Consider the following 15,314-nt stretch of genomic DNA (forward strand, 5'->3'; position numbering starts at 1 on the left):
TTTTTTTAAAACATTTACTTTTCTTTCTCTTACCATGACTTTTTTGGTTTTGGTTGTGTTTGAATTAGGGAGAAGATTTGTGAGAATTTGAAAAAGTGGATGTGTGAGAATTTGAGAGGAAAGTGTGAAGAAAATGAGTATGTTTAGATGGAAGTATATTATAGTAGATTTGTGAGGAAAGTTTATTCGAGTTTATGAGTGATGTTAAAGATTATGAGATTTTTTAAATTTGTTTAAAAGTGTAAAATGTAAATTTATAAATTTATCCTTGCATTAAAATATTTAAATAATGAAACAAGATGTATTTTTGTGTAGATTTGAGTTAATTAAAATATTTTAAATTATTTTTCGGTACAAGTTACTTAATATATCGAAACATGAAAATAATCATAAAAATACTATTATCTAAGCATATACAAATTTTTTGTTATATTTATGTATATATTTTGAAAGTTTTTTATATTCATTGATTTAGATTGGATGTAGATACATAACCATGTAAATATTTTAGAGGACATTTTATAATAAAAAAAATATTATATATAGAGTGTATAATAAATTTATTTATAAAGAAGAGAAAATATATAAAATAAAGTATGAAATATCATAATATGATAATTATGATGGAAAAATAATAAAAATAAATTGTATTATGATATATATTATTGCATGAATGACACAAAAAAAAGAATGCCAAAAAGGGAAAACACCACCATCATAGTTTTCCTCTCTCATTTTTGCATATGAGGAGGATAAGAGACATCACTTTTCATGCAGATCCTCTCTTCCCCTTCTCTGCACATCCAACACATCTCTGGATTCAAATCATGGATATATATTCATATCCTTCCTCTTAAACCGTATAACTCTCGAAGCAAACGGAATTTTAGTAAAAAAAATTTATTGTTTGTCTTTATTTTTGGAAAATATTATTATTTTATCCTATAATTCTGCACTCTCACTATGTCTTAAAGCAACTTTTATAAATTTATTTTATGATTGTGGAGTATTCAATTTTTTCTGTAAAATTTTGTTATTGATTTTCATATCTTATTTATGTTCCGTTAAAATTTATTTTGAGTTTATTATGATTTAATCCTTTTTATCGTCAATACTTTTATTATGATATATAAAAGTTAAATGTTCTTTAGAGTTTAATTAGAATTGACTCATTTATTATTGGCGAAGGAGTACGAATTTACGGAAGACAGCACTGTTCACATACTTCCTCAGGTAGGAAGGACTTCATCACCATTTTTTTCTAATAACAATTTTCATTTGTGGCTTTTAAAGATAACGAGTTACTTAAAAATCAAATTCTTTGAGAAATAATGATAAATGGTAATATTCAAACTATAGAAAAAGCTTCATATAATATTTTTATTGTTATTCTGCAACTATCAAGGAAGTTTGAGATCAGTTGAATGAGTAGTTTTAAAAGAGTGATAGAATGAAGATAATACAAACTCCAAATCTAATAAGAGAGTTTGAATTTGTGAAAATGAAAGACAATTAATTTGTCAATGAGTTGACTTAACTTATAAACTATTAAAGGTAGTGGTAACTTGTATAATGATACTTGGTGAAGAATTAAGTTATCAACATTGGAAAATCTTAGTCTCTAATCTTGTACGTTTGAGTCATAAATATCTTATACAAGGACAAACAATAATTTCTCTATAATATCCTTGAATGAATATAAATGAGATAATAATAAACTAGTTTTGAATATTTTTTTTATACTATTTCAACTATATATTAAAGTTTGATAGGTATGGTAATCTACTTGACTTTGATATTGCTCCTAGGATCTCTAATGCAGTTGGTGTAACGAAGTGATATATGCAAAATCCAAAGAAACATGATTTTATAATTTGTCGGTGCAATAAAAGATAAGAAATGATGTTTTAACAACCTGAATCTTGATGCGATGGATTCATTCACTGTTTACAAATGCTGTAACAGTGTTTCTAATCTCTTAAATAAGGGAATTATGTGGCATACACAGAACGTAACCCCTTGGAGAGATTCACAACATGCAAAACTTTGCCAAAAATATCATAATAAACAACTTTGGCATTGCTTTCTTCAATCTCCAGACTCATAAATCCTTGTCCATCATAGTAAAACTTTGCTCCATCTTTCCCATTTTTATCAATGTCTCCTTTCCATGCCTTTGAACCTCCACCACTGGTTAAGAATTGGATTTGGCTGCAACAACACTCAATAGTAATACCATCATATATTTATCATGATTTAGTTAGCAAACAATGCGTTAACACACACCTGCTTGTGCTACTTATGTGTTCCAAGCAGTGGTCATGCCCATTAATGTACATATCCACATCATTTGCCTGCAATTTTAATTTTATCAGTTAAGGCTGCACTCATTTCACTAGTCTAGGATACCAATAGATTTTCTTTGTAATAAACTTTGGCTAGATGACCTCAAGAATTGGCAGGAGGTGCCTTATGAGCTCTTGGGTGTCACCATGGTGTCCTATGCTTCTTACAGGATGATGCCCCACAACAATCTTCCACTTGGCAGTAGAATCCTTTAATGCTATTTCCAAATCCTACGATAAAGAGAAAGGGAAAACTGTATTGGATTTCTTTTTATCTTAATCCTTTGTGATGATAAAGATTAAGTGATTAGGCAATCCTAACTTGCATCTTCATTGGTAAATCTTTTTCATTGTTTTGATTTGAATATCTTCTTCTACGGATGAAGAAGACTATTGCGGAAGCACGGAGAATTGTAAAAATTTAAAAGAGATGAAAATTATGACGATGAATCTAAATGAGGTTAGACAAACACTTAATTTTTAAAGTGAGATTAGGTCAGCACTATTAGGAGGAGTCTAGAAATTTATCTAGAAGACAACTTTATAGAGAACTTTGAACGAGTAAAAGTGTCTCAACTGAATAACATTTCATTACTCAAATCAAAGTTCTCTCGAGAGTTGCCTTCTTGCTTGAGATTTACCTTTAAGAGCTTTGATAAATATTTGTCCCTGGGAAGCACTCCTGTCCAATCATACTTGTGGTCCTTGGGCTTAAGAAAATACTTGTCCACAAAAGGTGTTGTATCAACGAAGAAGAACTCAGCAATTTCTGGAGAGTTTTAAGATTAGCAGAATACTACTTAATGATTGATATCCAGGATTTAAACCTACATTGAGAAGCCACCTTACCAGTATCAACAATAAAGGATCTTTGGCAGATCCATCTGGGATCAATTTTCTGAAGGATTGTATTCAATTGTGCTTCCACGTCTCCCCTGTAGTCATGGTTGCCCAGCACTGAAACACATTGAACGGACACAAGAATGGAAGATTAGAAGAATAGTTCATTTTTGCTTATACATCAATAGTTGGTGTGTCTGAACTCACCACTATACCACTGCTTTTGGAGGCTCTTGGCAGTGTAGATTTTTGAGAAGGATAATTCAAAAGCAGGGTCGTCTACACCACTCAATCCATCGTCATAAAAATTGTCTCCAGTGGATATCACAAAGTCGATATTTAGCTTTGCGCCAACTCTTCCCATCTGACATATCACATATGCAAAGAGATGAGAGTCTAAAAAGCACCAGCTTTTGCTTTAGCAGAGAAAGTTCCATAACCATTAGTTTAACTAATTACACAAGCACCGCAGCAAAAAAAAAACATGCCCCAAATGAGCAAGTAAAAGGATTCACAAAGATGATATGCTGAGTAAGTTCCAAATCCTAATTAAAAGATTATGGTGAACATGTGCCTAGTTAAGGCACTAGACTAATTGGAACACAAGTTGTCACTGAAGAGGATAGAATTTGAACGTGTGGCTTGGAAGTGGCAGGAAGCAATCTCACCACTGCTAAGTCTTTCCCTAAAGTGTTTGTGTTGTGACTGACTAGTAATGAGAAAAGGAGGTGGGGTAGAAGAAGCTAGAATTTTTGTGACTGAAATTCTTAAGCTTTGTTAGATGAAGAATGCATGTAATGTAACAAAGACCTGAGCAGAAACTTCAGATTGGTTGTAGGTTCCTTTCCTTCCCCAGTCTCCAATGACCACAAGACTAAGTGAGCCATCAGGTTTGACAGGGTGCTCTAGGCGTTGGAGAAGAGCTGATACATTCAGAAAGCACACACCAATGAAAGCCAACCATACACCCAAACCAGCCATGTGTTTGTGTGTTGGTGTTTCCAACTCTTCAGGTGTAGACAATTTAAATAAGAAAAAGAAAAGGACGTGGAATCTTATCAAGCATATCCAACATTACAAATAGTAGAGATGCGTGACTCAATTTGATGAACTTCCCGTAAATTGGTTGAAAGGTGAAATTAAACTAAAATTGCCTTTTAAGTTTAACAATTTGATGAGCAACTCCGAGTGAAACAGAAGATGGTGTGAGCGTTTTTGTCAAAGTAGCATAGATAACTTATACGTTATAATGGGACGTAGGACGTTGGCACGGCATGCATAATTGTGCAATGAATACGCTAAGGGACAAGGGGGGAAAAGTATGTGGGTGGAATCAGAAGGCTGTTACTGGGACCACATATCAGTTTCTGCACCTTCTTTGAAACTTCCTAGCTCCAAACAACGAGTGAAAGGTTCGGAAAAAACGTCTTGTTTCTTCACTGATTCTCCAAAGGTTGGTATAAAGTAGGTGTTGCTGTTAAGTTGGAATTTTTTGTTTTGCTGAAATTCACAACTTCACGTAACAGGTTCAACTGTTGAGTAATAGTGTTGTCATCCACGCGCCGCCGCAATTTCCCCCATTTCATGCGGCCCAAGGCCTAGAAGGTGTTGTGCTTCTGCTGAAAGATTTTTTGTTTTCGTTATTGTTACTTTCACTCTTTCAATCAAACTAGTAACTTCACTCGTCATTTACCTTGCTGTTTGTTTATGCATAAAACAACAAAAAATAATTGTGTTTAATTATTAACAATATTATGGTCTTAATTTTAGTAGAACTTAGGTTCTTGTCCCAATTCTTTGTATTGTGCAAAATTTTGGACAAATGTGACTACAATTGCTGCTCTGGTGACTCCATAAACCTTGATATAGCCCTTGAAACTACGACCAAGCAATAGTATTATGATCATAACAGCAATATGACCTAAATTGTGAGAGATATCAACAATAAAATGTGGGAAAATAGACAGGGAACGGAGACGGATACATACAAGTCATTTTTTAATATGAAGAGCTTGTATGTAGGAAAATTATCCATAAGTAGGAGGGAAAAAAAAAACAAGAAGAAAATATGAAATGTGTTCTTACACAACTTAATTTTGTTTTTATGTTTTAGAAATGTTTATCAAAAAGTTTCTCAGCTCATCGGTGACTTGCATACAATCAGCTATGTTCACTTGTGAGATGGTATGCTATATCAATTTGCCATCACTTCTCTATCATTCAATTTTACATCTGATTCATTGTCCTGAGGAACAGATTTTCCCTTGGTCGTCATATGGCGTCATTTCCTTGTTTTACTCTATGTATTACTTACTTGAAATTAACTAATTCATCTTATGATATGCTACTTCTCTGTTACTGTACTGACTTTCAAAGTTCAAACACAGACTTATTTTTTATTTTCAAATGATAAGCTCTAACAAGTTTTCCTTTATTATTTATAGTAATTTAAGATAATACCTTTAGTAAATTTGGAAGTCACAACAATGAAACCTGGGGCAACTTTGGGCATTTTAAAATACTGGGTAAATTGACATTTGGTGTTGAAAATTAATATTGACAAAAAGAAACAAGAATAGGAGGGATGATGTTTGTTCATTTTCCATAGATGTGTATAATGTTTCATTACTGGCAGATTTACACATCAAAAGCTATAAACGGGCAGATTTACATCCCTGATGTCAACTGGTTATTGATGAGCCTCACTGGTACAATTGGTTTCAGAGACATTGTCAAAATTGGCAATGCAACAGGTATGCCGTAGTTGTTTGTTGATGAAACACTAATACTAGAATAATATCTTGTCTCATTCTTCTAAAGAAAACAATTAGCTGGTAAACAGGGGAGACATAAAAAATAAGATTTGTGAATGAGTTTGTGTTGATTTTAAGGAATAAAGGCAGTGGCTAACAGAGAAGAAAATAGAGAAGATGCAGAACTTATAAATGCTAACTTCAGTATGTAATTATCTTAATACAGATACTTCTGTCCTTAGCTTCTCAAGATGTTCCTTTTACTAGGAAATTTATATACTTAATGCCATACTTAGATATACTCTCACTTTGGTTGCCACATTCTATTGGGTGTTGTTGTGTAATGTGATAAGTTTATTTAAGCCATTTCCAACAATAGACTTAATCTTAGTGATATTCAAGCGTGGAAGCCACACCATTTACTCTTTTCTTCTGCCTCCATCTTTACCTTTATGTAGAAATTGAGTGACATCAGAAAGTATTTTAGACCCCTGGACTCTAAGGAAACTGCACATGCACTGCAAATTAAGAGGTCCTCTACTGTAAAAGGGTTGACTCTTAATTTAATTTCATTCTTTGCTGATAAAAAAAAAAAAAAAAAAGAGGTCCTCTGCTTCACAGTTTTGAATGTCTGACTTGTATTCATAACTTTTTTCTTCTTTTATACTTATATGGTGAAAAAATAAGCAATTTAACATGTTGAAACATGCAGACACAAAATCGAGAGGCTGCTCGGAAGAGTAGTTTGAGGAGAAAGGTTTGAAGGCTTATGCATCGAAAGATATACTAAGCATGCAACAAGTGTTTACATATACTATATCATGTGATTTCTGATGTTTTTTCACAGGCATACGTTCAGAAGTTGGAATCATGTCGTTTGAAGCTGATGCATTTAGAGCAAGAGGTGGATCATGCTAAACAACAGGTGTTTACTCATGGATCAATTTATATAGTTTGGTTTTTTTCTTTTTCCCTCTTCTCTTGTGAATCTCTTGAGGCAACACAACTGCAGGGATTGTATATTGGGGACAGATTGGGTTCTAATAATTTGGGTTTTGCTGGCTCTGTAAATTCAGGTTTGTAGTTATTAAGCTGCTAGTGCTAGATAACTCTTGATTTTTCATTTAAATGTGATTATTACTTATTACATATCTCGATAGGTTAGTGCTGCCTTTTTCCAAAATTAATTTTGTGAAGAAAACAGTTTTTTAGTTCACTTATGCCTAAATCAACAAAAAATAAATAAATAAAATGGGAATTGAGTTGAGCCATCAAAATTTCATTTATTTAACATACTGAAGTTTACATGAAAGAATGTGGCTGTTTTGAAGAAGCCAGTGTGTGCAAAACGTTGCCAAAAACATCATAGAACTCAATGGTGGCATGAGTCTGAGTCAATTGAACGGACATGAAGCCTTGTCCATCATAGAAGAAATTTAGGCCTCTTCGATTCATTTGTTGAAGGTCTCCACTCCAAGCCTTTGACCCTGCTCCGCTAGTCAAGAACTGAATGGGGCTGCACACAAGTTCCTTTATCAGATAAATATATTACTCTGCCTTCGTTCCTTGTAAAACAATCTTAGATAAATTCATTCAGTTTTACCTCTCTGTGTCACTGATGTGTTCAAGACAATGATCATGTCCATTCATGTAAAAATCAATATTATTTGCCTGAAATTTCAAAGTAAAATCAGACCAGTTGGTTTTTCACAAGGAGGGAGACCAACATCATCTTCAGTTCTTAGCTTTTAGTTACCTGAAGGATTGGGAGCAGCTTCTCTACAAGTTCTTGAGTATCACCGTGATGCCCAACACTTCTAATGGTATGGTGACCAACAACAATCTTCCATTGTGCTCTTGACTCCTTCAGTGCCAATTCTAAGTCCTGAAACATATAATTCAAAACACTAATTATCGACAAAAATATGATTATTCTGCCGTCAAAAACGGATTGATCTTGCCCAAGAGGAAAAAGTAATGAATTTGTCCATGCATACCTTGAGTAAGTTAGTAATATAAGGTTTCTGTGGTCCAATGCCTCCCCAATCGTACTTGTGTTTCTGTGGTTCAGTGAAGTACTTTTCAACAAAAGGAGTGGTGTCTACAAAGAAAATATCAACAAGCTCTGCAGGAGAAGTACATCAGATTAGTGCACGGGTTTTAACCCTAGAAGGATAAGCTGAAACGAAGTATTATGAAATAAAATTTTAAGCCTAACATGCTCTTATCTCTTATCTCTAGTCGTCGATGAAATGAAAAAAAAGCATAAACTACCTGAATCTACAATAAATGATCTCAGGCAGAGCCATCTACTATCCATTTCTCTAAGGACTGGGCTGAGCTGGGCCTCTGCATCACCCCTGTAGTCGTGGTTGCCTAACACTGCATCCACCATAATACAAAAGTTTAAGCATATCATAAGCTCTACTACACTCTGCACTGTAACTCTTTGTCATCATCGTTATTGTTTAGGATATTACCGCTATACCACTGTTTTTGCAGGCTTTCTGCAGTGTAAATTTTGGTAAACGACTCTGCAAAGGCGTTGTCGTGTTCACTGATTAGTCCATTGTCATAGAAGTTGTCCCCAGTGGAAACTACAAAGTCGATATCAAGTCTCTCTCCCACCTTTCCCATCTGCACGTTCATTTTTTCAGACATAAACATAACATTGTTCTCAGCCGTTTAAGGATGCAACGAGGAGCAATCTAGAAGACAAGATGCTATGATGTACTAGAAGATGAAAACAAATTAAATAATGTTACAGCAGCTAAATGGGTGGTATATTTGCATGAAAAGGAACCTGGAAAGCAACTTGTGATTGGTTGAAAGCGCCTCTTCTGCCCCAGTCACCAAGCACTAAGAAGCTAAGAGAAGCATCATGTTTAGAAGAGTGTGAAAATCTGAGGAGTTGTGCATATGCAGAAAGAGAAGAGAGGGAAGAGGTGATGAAGAGGGTGAGGAGAAAGGAGATGGACATGGTGAAGAAGCAAAAGAGTTGTGGAAGATAGAGAGTGGAAGTGGAGGGATGTATATTGGTATATGCATGCAACAGTGGGAGCGAATAAGCATGAAAGAACAGAATATTCGAAATTCATCTTAAGAGAAAGGCATATCAGGCAGAATATTCGGATGCTGATGCTCCTCTTCTCCTCCTACCAACTCCACAGTTACCCCATAAACCATTCTGATAAAACCCCACAAAATTGATCTTTCTAAATTTGACTTAGGTAAAACAGCTTAACTATTTAAAGATCACTTTTTCTGTTAGGAAACAATATTATTCTAAAATTGTTCTACTGTTAATATAGTACTATAATCATAATGTATAATTGATAAAAATTACAGACATTCTAGATCAGAAATAATAAAGAAAGGTAAGAAACTGGAACAACTGTCACATGATGTTTGGAGGACCACAATAATAACCATTTTTTTACAGAATTAGTGACTAGATCCCATGTAGTGTAGATTCTCTTAGATTAGCCCAATGCACTGCTAAACACTGAAACACTGTTGTTTGTTTCTAGACAAGTCTAACAAGTTTAATATATTGTATTCAAACACTTGTTGTGTCATCAAAGACTAGTGAAAATATTTTTTTTTCATTCTATAATTCTAATTAAACTTGTAAAGAGAAGACTTATACCATGGCTTTCAACTGAATGGTGTTCACTTATAATTGAGTTGTAATTTAAATTACAAACAAAATAATTTTAAGACCAGAAGATAATAATATGAGAAGATATTGAGTTTGAATTTTTTTCTTTATATTCTCATGAGATTAACCATATGAGAATTTTATTCTATTTTGAAAAGTTATTTCTCAAATCATTTTCATTTTAAGTTTAAGAATTGGTGCGTAGTCACTCTTATAACACATTTTCAATCAAAATTTGTTCAATTCAAATAAATTAACACAATCTAAATAATATACAACATTAAATCAATCATTTGCAAGCCTAATATATGAGTGTAACTCCTTACACAATTGTGCAAATACTTGCATCTAACTAATATGGAGTGATGACCATAACCTAACATTCAGATAACAACAAATGTAGACCTTAAGATGTTTATAGTTGGTATGTGAATACCATCCTGTAGTTTTAAATGCACATGTTTTATAAATGTACAATGTAATATTAATTGCCTATAACGATATAAAAGATAATCACATATATAATACTTTAACTAAATGTGAAACATACACATATCCAATATGTATGAGTTGATGTAGACCAACATTTGTGGAAGATTTACTTTGCAATGAGAATATCATCATATTTTGCTTCAATAATAGATACACAAATACAACATTATATCTACTAGCAAACGTGTATCTTATATCGAGTATAGTAATCCTCTTAGCTACACTAGTATGTCATTACATAAATATGTGTCAGCCAAGTATCAGTAAGCAAAAAATGCAAATATGTTAACAACATTCTAATCACTTATCATTGACATCCCATCCATATGTATGACCTTTTGAGTTGGTCTACTCGTTCATATCCATCACAACATATTCATCATGCCACGATTAATTTCTTTAATTAAATTCATCCTATGAGTCTTCATCCATTCTTAACAATGCAACAATAAATCAATAATGTTCAACAAATTCACATGAATAACATCACCTATGTAAGGGTGACAAGATTCACATGAATAACATCACCTATATATAAGGGTGACAAGTGGGATGAAAGTAATTCGATATGAAAACTAGTTTAATGTTCATGAAACCCTAATTTTTCTCCATTCTTACTTAACTTAATGTAGAGTAACTCTTATGCATAGAATAAATGACATAACATACTCAAATATAAGAAATATAAAGTAAAACATATTTATATGGATATAAACAATATTTAAGTCAATTATTTTATATTATTTTTAAGTATTAGTTTTAAATTGTGTAAGGTGAAAAAATAAAGAATAATAGTTACTTTTTTTACTACATATAATTTTAAAATATTGTAGTTAATAATTTTAAATTGTAAATATGTTTTATTATTTTTATTTTTATAAATAAAATTCCTGCTTGTGATAGATTACAATATTTATAGTGCTCCAGTGTTATAAGATTAAAATTAATGCATAGAATATAAACTAAAAGCTCTTAATAAGTAATAATTACTTTTAATAAAAAATAAAACATTAAATGGAAATTATTGAAATGGAAATTTCAAATAATCTATATATAATTACCTTTTTTATATTAAATAATAAATTTATACATAATTAAAATTCATGCGTAAGAAATATTATTTTACTTATAATATTACGTGTTTTTCTTACTTGTATTGATTAATATTTTTAACATTAACTTTTTTATATTAAATAATAAATGTATACATAATTAAAATTCATGCATAAAAAATATTATTTTACTTAAAATATTATGTGTTTTTCTTACTTGTATTGATTAATATTTTTAACATTAACTTTTTTATATTAAATAATAAATATATACATAATTAAAATTCATGCATAAAAAATATTATTTTACTTAAAATATTACGTATTTTTCTTACTTGTATTGATTAATATTTTTAACACTAAGTTAACTATAATTAATGATATTAACTAAAAGGAGTGGTGAGAAAATTTTAGAAATTTTAAAACTAGGAAATATTTTTGTAAATATTGAAAGTTGACAGAATGATGTATTTAAATTTTTTTTTTTATACTAATAATGAAATGCGTAATGTATATTTTATATTTTATATATGTGTAAAAGATATTTGAACCATTTGATATAATTTAATATGAATTATTTTCAGAAGATGATTAAATTACGTATATAATGCAAAAGTAACAAATTGCAATGTATTGGTCACTGAACTTGGGTTCTAAAACTCCAGTTATAGATTTAAACCAATTAATTATTACAATATTCATATAATATAATTACATAATTTCTATTTATGAAGTATAAAAATACAAAAATTAGATTCACGAGACTTATATAAAAAACTCTACTTTTTGCAACCAATGATGATAAATTATAAAGACAATGAATCTATAATGGAAACAAAAATCAATAGTTTACACACCAGTCCTTTAACCGTGCATTGTGATGAGAAGCAAATACATGATGAAACCAAATACATGTACATATTAGTTACGAAGCAGCACGCACTATATTCAGAGTTGAATTTATTACCAAAACATGGTTGAACATTTTTGTCTACTGATTGGGACCCAAGAGTAGGAGAAGAAAAGCCCTGTAGTGCCCAGATGTTTCTGAGTGGACTGCGTCGTTAAGGGTCTTCTTGTATTTCTTTAAATATTCTGCTTTGATGTATTGTAAATCAATCTCAGCTCTTGTTACAATCACCCTTATAAGTTTTGTGTCATCAGTCCCAAAGCCTTTCATTGCCTTGCGCAAGACCTATGTGTAGGGAAAATCAAAATACAAAATAGAATAATGACATATGTGGTGCAAAAGGTGAATTGAAAACAGATCTCAATGTCTTGGCAGTCAGAAATTTCAAGTTGACTTTGTGTTTACAGAATCAATTACTACAAATCACCACAAGATATTAGACAAAAGAAGAATTTGTTGAAGCATTATACATTAATAAGTAGTGCTAAATGGGTTTAGGATCCTCTCTACAGTATAAAAATCAGTGTCAACCTTCTGAACAAAGTAATCAACACTCCACACTCTGCATTTGATTTTTACCCTTGAGAGGCTCATGACCCTGCCAAAGTCTACATGTCTGAACTCCATAAAGATATATAGTAAATGATCATCTTCATTCAAGTTTCTAGCATTTTCAACTATATAATTAATTTGTTTCAAGAACTGGGTGCTAATGTTGCTAACAGGTTTTTAAATGAAAAAATTCTTAACAATAGCTCTAAAGTAATCATCGTATCTTGCACCACTTTTCACTTTATTCTCACCATCATCCTTGTTTCTTGCAAAATGAGGAGTTATAATCGAATGAAAACATTGTGATCGCCATCCAAGTCTAATGGCAATACGAGAAGCAATTACACAAAATTCAAACCAAGGGGAATGAATACCTTTGAAAAATACTTTGCAGGACTCACAGAAAATTTAACTATTGTCAAAAGTGCGAGAGCGAAATTCCCTGATGTTTCCTTCTTTACTGCCTGATATATTCAGTTAGGATAAGCACAAGAAAAACAACCTTGGGAGATACTACGTTCAAAGAACACAAAAATGGTAAAGATACCTTTTTCAACGAGTGTCCATACATGCTATGGTAATAATGATTTACAGCAGCCAAATGTGCTGCACTCCGTTCACTAAATATTTGCACAAAAGTCTTCTCATCAGTTCCCAGCCTCTTCTCCCCTGCTTTGTAGAGAACCTTTGCATCCATCTCAGCCATCTCTCTATTTACCTCAGGGCCTTCATGACGCGGTATGGTTAAATATGCAAGCAACATCTGCATCAAGCATTTTGCATAGATAGTAAGCCGTTTTGTTTGAATATCTTACAAGGAACTGAGACATGATTAGTGTAGAGAATGAAAGGAATGAAGCAGAATTTTACATCAAATAGGATCTACGACAAACAACTTAACAGGGTTTCCCTCAAGAGACATGCAATGAAACACACTAGCATATTTGAATTCATGGATATACCGTAAATTTTGTTCACTTCCAACCCATGGTTGACATGAGATTGAAATCTTGCAACTGCCAGCAGGCATTCAATCTTTTGTGTGGATTCAAAATTCTTTTGTTGGCCTTGTAGCTATATTCTTATTGGAGTAATTTGTTGATCGAAGCGCCTAAAAATCTGTTGCAAGTTGTCATTGCATTTAGTTTTTATGTTCCAATTAGTTATTAGTTACAACTAACTTTGTGATCTTGTGTCTAGTGTCTATATATTAGCATAGGTGTTGTTCTATGGTGGATGTGTAGAGAGGAGAGGTTCATTTGATGTACTTCTATTCTATGTGATTGAAAGAATGAGAGAGAAAGGAGGCAATAGAGTGAAGAACTGAGTTTTCTTGTTTTTGTTTCTAAACAGTGGTGATACATGGGCCAAGTGAACTCTTTTGTCCAGGCTTGATCTTGTTCTCTTATCTGATAGTGAATTGTTTTGCTCCCTTTCTCATGGATGCAGGTCTTTAGATTGAACCACGTATATCCTGTATTCATTTTTGTTTTCTTCTCTTGTTTAATTGTTTTTTTTACTTTCTGTTTCCGGTTTTGTCGTTCTTGCAGTTGTGTGCTTTTGTTGGTTTCTAGACAAGTTGCAGGTTAACCCACTTAAATAAGTGGACCCTTGCCTCAAATGATTTGGCAGAAGTCGTTCATCTGTAGATTTCTGAGTAGAATATAAAGACCACAAGCATATGGAGTCTTAATCGGAAATATCCTCCCCCAATGATTTCAGAAATATACTAATATACCTCTGATGAACATCTGGAGTCACATAGCAGTTTTAATTTCTTCAGCATCCTTGCTGGTAAGGGTGCCAAGGAATCAAAAAGAGCACATCATGACTTTAAAGGCCAACAGATAGAAATTTTAATATGACTAATTCGTGATAGCAAGGACGTCTTTCATGAAAGGCAAACATAGACAAGAACAAAGACAAAATTCACCTTTTTATGATCCCCGGAGGCGTATCTTTCAATTTCATGCTCAAGATAAACCCCAAATTTAGTGTAGTAAACCTGTCTTAAATATTGCAGCTGGGATGAACTTCGTGAACATAATACTTCAGTGGTAGATTCGAGATCTTCCGCAGCGAGGCATTGCTTGAGGATAAGCGCATCACGGCCAGCAGGGTCATGCATCCAAAGCAGAACTGCTGTCTACGAAGCCATAAAATATAGGGCAAAGCAATAAAAAAACAATCTTTTAACAAGCAGAGGAACCCATTATGTAGTGGGTTTGTGATGAAGCAGAATGGAATCCACAAGAACAAAAAGTTATGTGAAAAGGAATAAGCAGCACCTCCAATTTGCCAGAAAGCTCAGAAGATAAGCGTTTGAGAAGATCGGAGGAATACATGGTCCTGAATTCATGTTGGATGTAGGAACGCTGCGTGGCATCTCGATGAGCGAGTACATTGATGACAACGCTAGTATCACATCCAAATCCTTAAAAAGCATCGAATCAGAAGAAAAAGAAAACGATTTGAAAAGTGAAAAGTGTGGGCGTGATAAATACAGTGTGGATTGAACCTTTGAAAGCGGTGTAAAGAGCTATGGCGTCGTCTCTGGGGGAGGGAGGAACAGGGGGTAGAACAAGGGTGGCCATGATCAAAGAAGAAAAGGGGATCGGTTTGATTGATTGATTGATTAAGCTAATTCCGTTGATTAATTAAAGTAATTAATTAATTAAGCAGTTGTCTTAGAGTGGAATTGAAAAATGG

At 32.8% G+C, this 15,314-nt stretch overlaps 4 protein-coding genes across 7 annotated transcripts; 1 reads left to right on the forward strand and 3 right to left on the reverse strand.

Annotated features, from left to right (window-relative positions):
* Positions 1-1,841: 1,841 nt before the first annotated feature.
* Positions 1,842-4,317, reverse strand: LOC137813063 (purple acid phosphatase 3). The gene is made up of 7 exons (XM_068615359.2): positions 3,996-4,317; positions 3,393-3,549; positions 3,195-3,302; positions 2,987-3,114; positions 2,448-2,576; positions 2,287-2,354; positions 1,842-2,211 (listed from the first exon to the last, which is right to left on the reverse strand). Exons 1-7 carry the CDS (start codon positions 4,164-4,166, stop codon positions 1,992-1,994), a joined length of 981 nt encoding a protein of 326 aa, XP_068471460.2. The 5' UTR covers positions 4,167-4,317; the 3' UTR covers positions 1,842-1,991.
* Positions 4,318-4,504: 187 nt separating this feature from the next.
* Positions 4,505-7,089, forward strand: LOC137813065 (transcription factor TGA1). Of its 3 annotated transcripts, none has more exons than XR_016518996.1 (6): positions 4,505-4,638; positions 4,712-4,790; positions 5,821-5,938; positions 6,651-6,695; positions 6,786-6,863; positions 6,951-7,089. XR_016518996.1 is itself a non-coding variant. In XM_090299337.1 (5 exons), the coding sequence occupies exons 3-5, from the start codon at positions 5,930-5,932 to the stop codon at positions 7,020-7,022; spliced, it is 291 nt and encodes a 96-aa protein (XP_090155463.1). In that variant the 5' UTR covers positions 4,505-4,638; positions 4,712-4,790; positions 5,821-5,929; the 3' UTR covers positions 7,023-7,089. The 3 variants fall into 3 exon arrangements, 1 of the variants encoding a protein (XP_090155463.1); XR_016518997.1 differs by adding an exon at positions 6,397-6,470 and having other exon boundaries at positions 6,786-7,009; XM_090299337.1 differs by having other exon boundaries at positions 6,786-7,089.
* A 112-nt stretch (positions 7,090-7,201) lies between these two features.
* On the reverse strand, positions 7,202-9,161 carry LOC137813064 (purple acid phosphatase 17). The gene is made up of 7 exons (XM_068615360.1): positions 8,742-9,161; positions 8,419-8,575; positions 8,213-8,320; positions 7,936-8,063; positions 7,695-7,823; positions 7,542-7,609; positions 7,202-7,454 (listed from the first exon to the last, which is right to left on the reverse strand). Exons 1-7 carry the CDS (start codon positions 8,916-8,918, stop codon positions 7,241-7,243), a joined length of 981 nt encoding a protein of 326 aa, XP_068471461.1. The 5' UTR covers positions 8,919-9,161; the 3' UTR covers positions 7,202-7,240.
* A 2,781-nt stretch (positions 9,162-11,942) lies between these two features.
* LOC137813068 (annexin D5) lies at positions 11,943-15,255 on the reverse strand. Of its 2 annotated transcripts, XM_068615363.2 has the most exons (6): positions 15,124-15,255; positions 14,894-15,039; positions 14,539-14,751; positions 13,153-13,368; positions 12,980-13,069; positions 11,943-12,338 (listed from the first exon to the last, which is right to left on the reverse strand). In XM_068615363.2, the coding sequence occupies exons 1-6, from the start codon at positions 15,197-15,199 to the stop codon at positions 12,135-12,137; spliced, it is 945 nt and encodes a 314-aa protein (XP_068471464.1). In that variant the 5' UTR covers positions 15,200-15,255; the 3' UTR covers positions 11,943-12,134. The 2 variants fall into 2 exon arrangements, with proteins under 2 accessions (XP_068471464.1, XP_068471466.1); XM_068615365.2 differs by lacking the exon at positions 12,980-13,069.
* Between the last annotated feature and the right edge of the window lie 59 nt (positions 15,256-15,314).

This window comes from Phaseolus vulgaris, chromosome 2 (genome assembly GCF_051622355.1).
Source record: "Phaseolus vulgaris cultivar YP4 chromosome 2, ASM5162235v1, whole genome shotgun sequence".
NCBI lineage: Eukaryota > Viridiplantae > Streptophyta > Magnoliopsida > Fabales > Fabaceae > Phaseolus > Phaseolus vulgaris.

Coding starts and splice junctions, on each gene's coding strand:
- LOC137813068 (XM_068615363.2), bottom strand. CDS start 15,199: ATGGCCACCCTTGTTCTACCCCCTGTTCCTCCCTCCCCCAGAGACGAC. Junction 15,040..15,123: donor TCTTTACACCGCTTTCAAAG/GTTCAATCCACA, acceptor ATGCTTTTTAAG/GATTTGGATGTGATACTAGC. Junction 13,070..13,152: donor ATGGACACTCGTTGAAAAAG/GTATCTTTACCA, acceptor TGAATATATCAG/GCAGTAAAGAAGGAAACATC.
- LOC137813065 (XM_090299337.1), top strand. Junction 6,696..6,785: donor AGAGTAGTTTGAGGAGAAAG/GTTTGAAGGCTT, acceptor GTTTTTTCACAG/GCATACGTTCAGAAGTTGGA.
- LOC137813063 (XM_068615359.2), bottom strand. CDS start 4,166: ATGGCTGGTTTGGGTGTATGGTTGGCTTTCATTGGTGTGTGCTTTCTG. Junction 3,115..3,194: donor ATCCTTTATTGTTGATACTG/GTAAGGTGGCTT, acceptor AAAACTCTCCAG/AAATTGCTGAGTTCTTCTTC. Junction 2,577..2,986: donor ATTTATCAAAGCTCTTAAAG/GTAAATCTCAAG, acceptor TCTTTATCGTAG/GATTTGGAAATAGCATTAAA.
- LOC137813064 (XM_068615360.1), bottom strand. CDS start 8,918: ATGTCCATCTCCTTTCTCCTCACCCTCTTCATCACCTCTTCCCTCTCT. Junction 8,576..8,741: donor AATCACAAGTTGCTTTCCAG/GTTCCTTTTCAT, acceptor ATGAACGTGCAG/ATGGGAAAGGTGGGAGAGAG. Junction 8,064..8,212: donor ATCATTTATTGTAGATTCAG/GTAGTTTATGCT, acceptor CTTCTCCTGCAG/AGCTTGTTGATATTTTCTTT.